This window comes from Lepus europaeus, chromosome 14 (assembly GCF_033115175.1).
Source record: "Lepus europaeus isolate LE1 chromosome 14, mLepTim1.pri, whole genome shotgun sequence".
Lineage (NCBI taxonomy): Eukaryota > Metazoa > Chordata > Mammalia > Lagomorpha > Leporidae > Lepus > Lepus europaeus.
Window position 1 is genome coordinate 14336595 of NC_084840.1, and position 10100 is coordinate 14346694.

A 10100-nucleotide genomic window follows, 5' to 3' on the forward strand; every position below is an offset into this window, starting at 1 on the left:
CAGCTTCCTGCTAATGTGCCTAGAAAAGCAGAAGATGGTGCAAATCCTTGGGCTTCTACATTCAGGTGGGAGCCAAGGATGGAATTCCAAGCTCCTGGCTTTGGCATGGCCCAGCTCCGGACATTGGGGGAGTGAACCAGCCAATACAAGATCTCACTCTGTCTCTTTTTCTCTCTGTAACTCTGCCTTTCAAACAAATAAATAAATATTACAAAAAAAAGAGAAAAAATTTTACAGCCAAAGCCATGACTTACTAGTTTTGAAAACAGAAATAGAAGTACATATTCAGAACCAAGGACAGAAGGGATTTAAATGTACCTGCCCTAATGGCCAAAGGAAACGTGGTTGAACTTTTCATTTTTTTAACCTCCTTTTTGTCATAGCATAAAGGGAAACATAGTAAGCATATTGTTTTTATAGAGGAAATATACCAGTTCTCCATAGAAGAGTTTTCTCCTACCATAGAATAGAAATATCTCATGCAAGATTCTGTGAATAATGTACCAGGCAAACGTCTTCAACAGCAGTTGCCTAAAGGGTGTCTGATAAACCCCAAAAGCAAGCAATTAAAACAGTTTTGGAGGTGATGTAGCAGCTGGGTAAACTAAATGCCCCCAGCAAGTAGCCTTGTGGGGATCTAATTTGATTAAAGAGTAGAGCTTAGATTATCCCAAGTTGTAAAGGTGAATTTTATTTCTCACAGGATCTTCCCTAAATTTTAATTTTCTGAGCAAGAATGTGATGGGACCCACTGTGGGGCACACCGTTTACATACTCTTTGATACAAACTTGCATTCTGTTCTTCCACTTTAAGGGAAAACCTTGTGGAAGTCAGACACCAGTCTCAGTGAAATCAACTCCCCATGGTAGCTTGCCACTCCATGACCACCACCTCATAACTGACATTTCCCGTCAATACCTAGTAACTCAGCTCTGCTGATGACCTCAGATGATGCCATCAACTAAGTGGAATTTCTTTATAGTGGCAATGATTTGAAATTCAACCAGTTATTGCTCTTGATAAGCATTAGACATACAAAGCTGTACTGAGGCATTTAAACTAGAAGACGAAGTAAAAATGAGCTTTCAACAATGGCAGGCTGGAAAAAACCTGCATGAAAAATCAGACGACTCAGGTTCCAACTTAGAAGCAATTAAAAAATTGATGGTAGAACCTGAGTTTCTTTGTCTATAAAGTGACATTGTTATGGTGGATTCAGTGCTTCAAATAATTTTTTTAGAAGATATGGTTTTCCAAAGTGTTAAATGTTATCTAAGTATATAATATTTTTATAATCCAGCCTTATGTCTGTGCTTAAGTGAACTAAATGAACACTTAGGAGAACCATACAATTCAAAATTTTGCTCAGTGTAAGTTAACTACTACTCACTTGAGCTACCCTACTTTGTCTTCACAGTCTAGCATTGGTGGAGTCAACAAGGGCTTAGTGTATACTATTTGGAGATACAGGAATGGAAACACAATTAAACCCCCAACTGAGAAGTTTGTATTTCTGCCCAGGTCTCAATATGTCAGAACACAGTATCTTCAAAACTCAGAATATCCTCTTGTACTCTCACAGCCACCCTGCCTCCTGTGTTACCAACTTCTGCTCTTGACAGCACCCTCCTGATGAAAATTCCTAGTCAACAATATTTTTTTTTGCCTGAAATCTTACAGGAGCTTGCTACTGAGCATTCTGCTGGCAGGCATGGTTCTCTTTTTACTCCGTCTTTGACTCTGCTAACATTAAGGTTATAGTCATGCTTCAGACCTGTGGCGCCACCTCCAGAACCTCTCCCTTCACCCCTCAGTCTGTTCATTCAGGCTGCTGAGTGGCCACTGTTCATCCAGTTTCCACTTCCCAGATCTTACCACATCTTAGCATACGGTGATGTGCAGTCAGGTTCGTTTGGACTTCAGTAGAAGTATGTGAAGCATACAGCAGAGGTCAGGCATAAAGTAAGGTGTTTTTTTTTTTTTTTTAATATTTATTTATTTATTTATTTGAAAGAGTTACACAGAGACAGAGAGGTAGAGAGAGAGGTCTTCCATCCGATGGTTCACTCCCCAATTGGCCACAACAGCTGGAGCTGAGCTGATCCGAAGCCAGGAGCCAGGAGCTTCCTCTGGATCTCTCACACAGGTGCAGGGGCCCAAGGACTTGGACCATCTTCTGCTTTTCCAGGCATAGCAGAGAGCTGGATGGGAAGTGGAGCAGCCGGGCCTCGAACCAGTGTCCATATGGGATGCTGGCGCTTCAGGCTGGGGCATTAATCCGCTGCACCACAGCGCCGGCCCCATAAAGTAAGTTCTGTACAGCAAATAGGAAGTGAGGAAAGGCTTTAGAAGAGAGATAATGTGAGATTAGCAGGGAAGTAGGGCAGAGAGGAGGGGGTTTGAGGAAGGCAGGCTAAGCAGAGGACCAGCAGAAGCAAAGAAGCAGAGACAAAGTCTTTTCTGAGCAGAGAACTGCAAGTGCCGTGTGACTTTAGAATAAAGAACGGGGCTGGGAGAAGGTAGAGGGGCTCTGTCACTAAATATTTGAGACTGGAAAGGTAAGCAGGAGCCAGGTCTTAGAGGCCCTCGTGCACCGTGTTGAGATCTTAGACTTTGCAAAGAGCAACGGGGAATCTTGGAGACACCTGAAGTTGCCATACAGCAGCTTGGTGATCAGGCAGCACTGGTGAGGTCAGAGGAAAACCGAAGGCAAAGCTGTCAGTGGTGAGAGTATTCCGAGACTGTGGTTGGAGAGTGGGGCAAGAACAAAAAGTCGGCAGTCTAGAAACTGTAGGACTCGGTTGCTGATTGGTAGGCAAGTGGCGGGGGCAGGGGTGGGTGGGCAAGGGCGAGGACATGGCATGGACGAGGTCTTCTGGGAATTTCAGATTTCTGGATTGAGAAATTGGAGGCATCTCCAAAATAGGAAGAAGTGGTTAGGCGAGCAAGAAACAAGATTTCACGTGAGCGTGTTTCACATGAGTGCAGGAAGAAACTCTCACAAGGCAGCCGGAGGCAGTAAACAGGGCCTGCAGAGAGGCCCATTTGTGCTCCTCTGCACGCTGGTGGCCAGTGAAGCCACCAAGTAGTTTGTTAGGGGAGTAAACGTAGCTGTTTAGGACAAGGCGGCAGAGGAAGATGCTAAGCAAAGGAAATCACATTCGTGAGACAGAGGATGCTGAGCGCACAGAGAAAACCAAGTCAGAAGCGTCAGAGAAGTTGAAGGTCTAGGTCCAGGCTGGAAACGGATGGCAGAAAGAGAGAGAGGACTGGGAAAGCAGAAGGCTTCGGAAGTGATCTCAGTCAAGGCAAAGCACAGCCACGCTAGAATAAGAGACCTGAAGACAGGCTGTGTGTCCATTTCTGATGCGACATAGGGTGTTTTAAGAAACAGGCTGTGTCCCTGGAAGGCAGAAACTAAGATGCTGGTGAAGATTAAAACCAGGTCATCAAGAAGCTTTGTAGGAATGGAGCATCCAAGTGGTGTCAGAGGGACCCCTGGTGCTGGCTGCAGAACTTGGGAGGGAGAAGAGCCATGAGGGAGGCAGGCCCTCCATGTTCGAGATGGGGGAAAGAGAACGCACACTTTATAGTTTATGTAGATTTATACTTTGTGCTGTCTGTCTTCCCTCAGTAGATTGTAAGCTGTGCAAGGGCAAGTACCTTTTGTGTTTATTGCCTTATCCTTTTCACCTAGGTAAGTACAGCACTCTAAAAATACTGCATAAAAACATATTGAACAAATGAGTGAATCAAAAGAGGGGGCACAAAGGGCAGAATGGAAGGAGGAAAGAGGCAGTGAGGAAAGAGTTCTCTCACTTCTCCTCCTGAGCAGTACTCCTTCCTTTGGGACAGGTTCTTCCTTATGCTGGGTCGTCACCCATCCCCGTGTACCGTCTCCTGCAGACTAGAGCCTCTGGAAATACTTGACAGATGAGTCACTGCCAGTTTAGTTTTCTAGAGTGTTTACTATAGTCTGAGAAATTATGTTAATTGACTGTTTGACTCCTTAGTGAGGCATGTACATTCTCTGCTTCACATTCTGATTTTCTGTGGTGGTGACTCTTAATATTTCTTCTGGAAAAAAAAAATCTTAATGACAAAATAAACTTCCTATCTGGTGGCTACTGGGCCAGCATATGGGGAGGAAAAAGCAAGCGCTGCGTCGCTTTGGCTCTGTCTGCCATCGTTTCTGATCTGCTTCACCTGTCATCCCTGATAAAGCCCATCCAGAGGGAGTGGGAAGAAGCAACTGCGCCCTGGTGCTGTGTTTACCATCTTCTTCATCTCTCTCCCTCTTTCTCTGACGAACCGGAGAATCACTGTCTTCAAGTACACTTGCATCATTCTTTCTCTAATCTTGGCATAAGAAAAAGCAGCCAGGAGAAATACAGTGCCAGTCATTTTTAATCAGTACACTGGAATGTCCTCCCTATTCCGAAGTCTAATGCAGGGAAAGTAAGGTTTCTGAACCAACTTGGAGGAGGGGACAGTGCTATGGAGTCAAAAAATTAGTATTTCAGCTGCTTGTATTTGGCTAAATATAATAAACTTATGCCACAGTAATCTTTTCCTTGCCATCCTTTCTACTTCCTGTATTATTTTGATCTCTAAACAAAATATCTGGTAGTTAGGTGATCTGTTAGAACACATATAATGAACCTATATTTAAAAATATAAGTTTTCCCAGCCGTTTTCTATGTTGTATTTAACTGGATGTATTTGTTCCTATTTTAACCAGTAAAATGCTATTTCTTGGGTCTACCATAATAAAATGTCTTCCATATAGCCATGCCCCCTTAATGGTTTTAAATACTATTCGCTGCTTTTTTAGCAAAGAATGGAAGTTGTAATCTTTGGGCCCTTTTAGGGGGTGTTAATATTTTTGAATTTCTAAGGGAATCATTAAATCTCATTCTGCTAAAATCACACAGTTAAGGAATAGAGCTGGAAGATTCCCCATAGATCATGTACTGCAGCCTCCCTGTGCCATGGACAAGGGATGAACCTCCAGAGGCAGTGACCCACTGACGGGCACAGGGCTCCCAGCACCTTCACCAAGACTGCTTTCTGCTCCACTCCGAGCCCTGACTCCTGCCAGTCACGTCCATTACACAGACTGACATCAGCCTTCTCAGCTCTGTTCACCCATCTATCCACACATTTTTTCAGTATCTGTTTCTCCTAGTTGAAAATTGTCTTATGGTAGAAATTGAGGAAGATGAAGAAATTACAGCAGTTAACAGTTTTATAAGTGCTGATAGTCTGGCTAGAGTTAGAGCATAAGGCACATTTTCAGAACGTCTAAATACCAAAGATAGATGTACAAGGCAGAAAAACCTGGATCTTCCTCTTGTTTGGACTTCATTTCTGGAGGGTCATGGACGATGTGAAGGCACATGGCAACTAAAATGGAGAATAAAATCCTGCACTCGGCTGCTCAGTGAATCTAGGACTGAGAGGGAATTTTCTTAATGCTTTGAAATGTGCGGGGGGAGGGTTGTGATGTAAATTTTAACTTTTTTCTCTAAAGTGGGGACATTTAAGTACTGCTTCATATAGTTAAGGGTTGGATGATATTTTATAAGTCACTTTGCTTGTTATTATACTTAGCTTTCCAAGAGTTTTTAATCTGTATTTATATAAAATAGTTTATAGCAAACATGATAGCCGTCTACTCTAGTTGTCTTTTATGAAAATGTAAACTTATAAATCAAGGTTAATGTGCTAAATTCCAGGTCAGATTCATCTGTGTACAACGGTACTTGAAAAAGTGGAAAATGAGACTAAAAGATGTCTTGGTGGAAAAAATTAAAATCATGCATGGTTTTTCATGACACACATCTTTGAGCTTTTTGAAGACCACTCATATATGTGGATTTCAAAAAAGAAATGTCTTTTAGGTTTGTCTTTCACTAACTTGCTAAGTGCCTTTGTATCTCCAGTCAACCTGGAGCTAAAGTTAAAAACCTACTGTTTTAGGTAATTGCTATCATCTGATTAAACTTCTGAGCTAACATCGGAATCCATTTTAAAGCCAACAATTGTCAGCAATACTTGTCTGACATTAATACTCTCCAGGGGACTAGACTTCCTGGAACATTCAGCTGCTTGTAAAGACATTGACAGGCATCTATTTCTAGTAAAATGAGATCAGAAAATATACTTTGCTTGTCAGTATGTTAGCTATTCAGAATTTCTTTCTGAGCCACTGCAAAGCTTGGTTGAAGTACCCTGTGTTTTCTTTCTTCGCAGTTACGGCAGTTAGTTAATGTGTGCATCAACCCCGATCCAGAGAAGCGGCCGGACATCACCTACGTCTATGATGTCGCGAAGAGAATGCACGCGTGCACCGCAAGCAGCTAAGCACGCACAGCATCTTCAAGAACACCAACAAAAATAATTTAAAGTATTTCTGTGCAAATCATACCTCCCCCTTTGTCTGGGTGTTAAGAGTAATATTTCAGAGCTTATGTGCTTTGAATCCTTAACCAGTTTTCATGTAAGCTTCATTTTGTACCAGTCTAAATCATTCTTGCAAACCCCAAATGCCTTTGAAATAATTGAATTGCATGTTAGGAGAGTAAATGAAACATGATGGTTTTTGATGGCTAAAGGGTTTTAGAATTGCTTAGTGTTTTCTGTTGATAAATTGTGTTTCCGTAGACTGTCAGTGCCAAATAGTGACAGTGCAGCTTGGCACGTGTCAGGATAGACTTGAAACCCAAGGAGAACTATCTAAACACATGGCTTCTTTGCATTTTAGTCATTTATGGACATTGAGGTGAACACATTGTGAAGTTTGTGATTTCTTTTTTTAAAGTTTGAAGTATATATTTTAGTGTTAGCAGTATAGCATTCAAATATAATTTACAATAAATGTAGACATAGACTGAGAAGCATTTAAAATTCTTAGCTTATACATTCAAAATGCAGTTTTTAAATGTGAAAAGATTTGGAGACAAAAATGTGAGTCAGACACTGAAGAGTTTTTTTGTTTTGTTTCAATATCTTTCATAATCTCTTTGCATTAAAGTGGTATAAATGAATCCATTTAAAACATGGTTAAGGATTTGGCTGGTGTGATAGTAATTTTTAAAGTTGCACATTACCCAAAGCTTTTGTGTTTTTATTACTGTTTGTACATTTGAAAAATATTCTTTGAATAATCTTACAGTACTATGTTTCAGTTTCTTTATGAATTGAAATGCATTTTAACACATAATTGTACACTATAATGTAAGCATATGTTTTTATTCATAGATTTTATTGAAGTTCTGGTTGGTCCCCTTCAGAAATTTTTATATTTAAGTTACTTTTATTTATATTGTATGTGCATTTTACCCATTAATGTTTCAGATTTTCTGAGGACATAATACCCTTTTAAAAGACACTTGGTGTACCAACACTTTTCCTGCATTGAAACTTTTTAAATTTTTTTAAAACTTAGGCCACCCTGTGTACATGTATTTTGTCTTGATAGAGAAGACGAAAGGATGTGTGTTACCCTGTACCTGTGAATGTTGAGAGTTTCGATTCATTTGCCAAGGTTGTAATTTCAGAATGTGTTCGGAGAATGTAAACTGGCTGTACTGCGGCCAGAGCAGCTGAGAGAGCAGCGTTTCTGGTGAGCAAGTGCTGTACCGGTGCATGAAGATGGCAGAGAAGGGGATGCTGCCTGTAGTTCAAGGAAGGGCAGAGCCTAGCAAAGCGGCGGTAGAGGTGTTTTTCCCAAATGCGTTCACGTTCGTGGTGACCAGCTCCGCCCAGGATCCTAGGGCCAGAAGCCCTGCGTGGCAGTCCCAGCAAAGGCTGTGGTCCACCAACTAAAACTTTGCAAAGGACGATCCTGGCAGTGTGAAAACCTCCCGGTCAGAGAATGCCTGCCTTCAGCCCACGTGACTGCTGGCTTTGTTCTTGCACTATTTCTTAGACTGACAGGAATGGAAGTCATTTTGTAAACTCAAACCTTTGTAAAGGGCTAAAATCACAAAGCCTTCTGTTTTTCAATATCAGTTGTAGAGGGGATCTGAAGAGTCATTTAAGCAAGGAAGACCCAAGTTGCTCCTTTGGGTGGGGGCCAGATGTATGGCTCCCCAGCTTCCAGAGACTCCGCTCTGGGGACACAGCCCAGAAGCAGGAGGGACGTCGCCTGTGGGGACTGTTAGTGTCATGTCCATTGTGGTGTTACGTATTTGTCTGAGATGAAATATTCTCTGGTTGGAACAGGTACTTCTGTTTTTAACACATGGATCTAGAATTCATTAGCCTGCCCCTCACGGTGACTTGGCTGTGAGGATGAAGCTTCTCTTCTCAGGGCTGGATCTGCTAGCAGGAAATCACTGGGAAGAATTTAATGATCAGAGAAACCGTTATTAGTTTCTACATGTAGAAACATCATTTCTGAGAGTTCTTTTTAAATCTAAACGTTCATATTTTTTCTGATGAAACCACTGTATAAAATCAAATTTTGAAATGGTCCCAAAGAATTATGAAGATGATTCTAAGTTCTGATTTTTATGATCACTTGTAAATGTTCTTTGTCTTTCTAAGTAAATTTTATATTAAGTTAAACATTTGAGTTGATTTAAGAAGCAATAAACTAAAAGATGCATCAGATTCTGAACCTCATATAGACATTGGTACCAGTTACCCAGGGTAAAGTGTGGGGTAACCTTGTTTTGTGTAATGAGGTTTAGGAGTGCTGGATGAAGGGTATTCCTACACGCATCAAGTGTGCAATGATTGTAAATTTAGTCAGACGACAGCCACTTCCTGAATGCCTTACCATTCTACATAGTGTCTATTACAAAACACCTTGCTTGTACCCATTTACTTCAGGTGTTGCTGTTAACATTTACTATGATATTTATTTTAACCAAAATGTTATTCACATTAAATGTTCTTTAAAATGAATGTATTATGTTTATAACCCAGAAATGCATAATTACCCTATGCCTCATCTTTCAATAGTACTGTAACATGGACTTCTTTTGTGAAATACTTTTATTTTGTTATGCTTTAAGTACACATACAAAAAAGACTGTTATTAGCTTGAAAATTGTACAATACCCTAATATAAAATATAATAAAAATGTATAATAAAATATCTGTGTGTGATTTCTCTAAGATAGATCCTTGTCTGTTTTCACCTAACACTTAATCCGAAGAAGTCGTCCTCATACACTTTCCTGATGTTGGCCTTTTGGAGTAGCCCGAAATGGAAGCAGCTGTGATAGACCGTAAGAATCGGGTTTTCGAATAGGCATGGAATTGAGGCGCATCTTCACATATTCCTGTTCTCATCAGCGCCTCGCTCTTTTGATGAAAAAAGTCTTCTGGAAGGTAAAAAGAAATATGTATCTTCCCACTTTGAACCTTCAGAGTTTGAAATTTGCAGAACAAGTTCAATCCTGTCACTGTAATAGACTGGGAATAATGTTATAGTTTATAGATTGGTGTGTTCTTTCCATGTGAAAGGCGAAAACACTGCTACACTACCTGGCAATGTCGAGTGTAAGAGATCTTAACGGGGCAAAACTGGCCAGAGTTACATCTCAAGATTAGTCTTTGCCAGATAGATCATGGCAAAGAATGTCTAATTTTATAACTTATAGCTTGTATTAAGGAACCCCCAACTCAGTGTGGGTCTCCCTGGTGTTTTAGTTTCTTTTGAGATAACACTTTTAGTTTGTTATAGTCAAAGGCAGAATGTTACATTAAATAACGAGTTCAACAAATAAAAAGTAAAAAACAAACAAACAAACAAAAAAACCATATCCAGCAGAAACATAGGCAAAGGCTGTAAATACAAAGATGTCCAGCTGCACTCATACAGAGTCAGTTTTGATTGTGTGTGTGTGTGTGTGTGAGGATGGGCGTGCAGAGGTAACTGTAAAGTAATAGTAAATAGGGGCGTTTGGCGAAGTGGTTAGGATGTCACCTGCAATGCACACAGTCTCTTTCGGAGTCCCTGGGTTTGAGTTCCAGCTCCACTTTTGATTCCAGCTTCCAGCTGAATGCTTTCCTGGGAGGCAGCAGGTGGTGACAAGTAGCTGGCTCCCCATTATCCATGTTGAAGACCCCAGTTAAGTTTAGG

The 10100-nt window shown here is 40.9% G+C and overlaps 1 protein-coding gene across 2 annotated transcripts in view; it reads left to right on the forward strand.

Moving 5' to 3' along the window:
- NEK7 (NIMA related kinase 7) overlaps positions 1 to 9088 on the forward strand; it is a 153345-nt gene extending 144257 nt beyond the window's left edge. For both annotated transcript variants that reach the window (XM_062211552.1, XM_062211553.1), the window contains exon 10: positions 6257 to 9088. In XM_062211552.1, coding sequence (XP_062067536.1) covers positions 6257 to 6367 — 111 coding nt within the window. In that variant the 3' untranslated portion in view covers positions 6368 to 9088. The remainder of the gene's footprint in view (positions 1 to 6256) is intronic.
- Positions 9089 to 10100: the final 1012 nt, after the last annotated feature.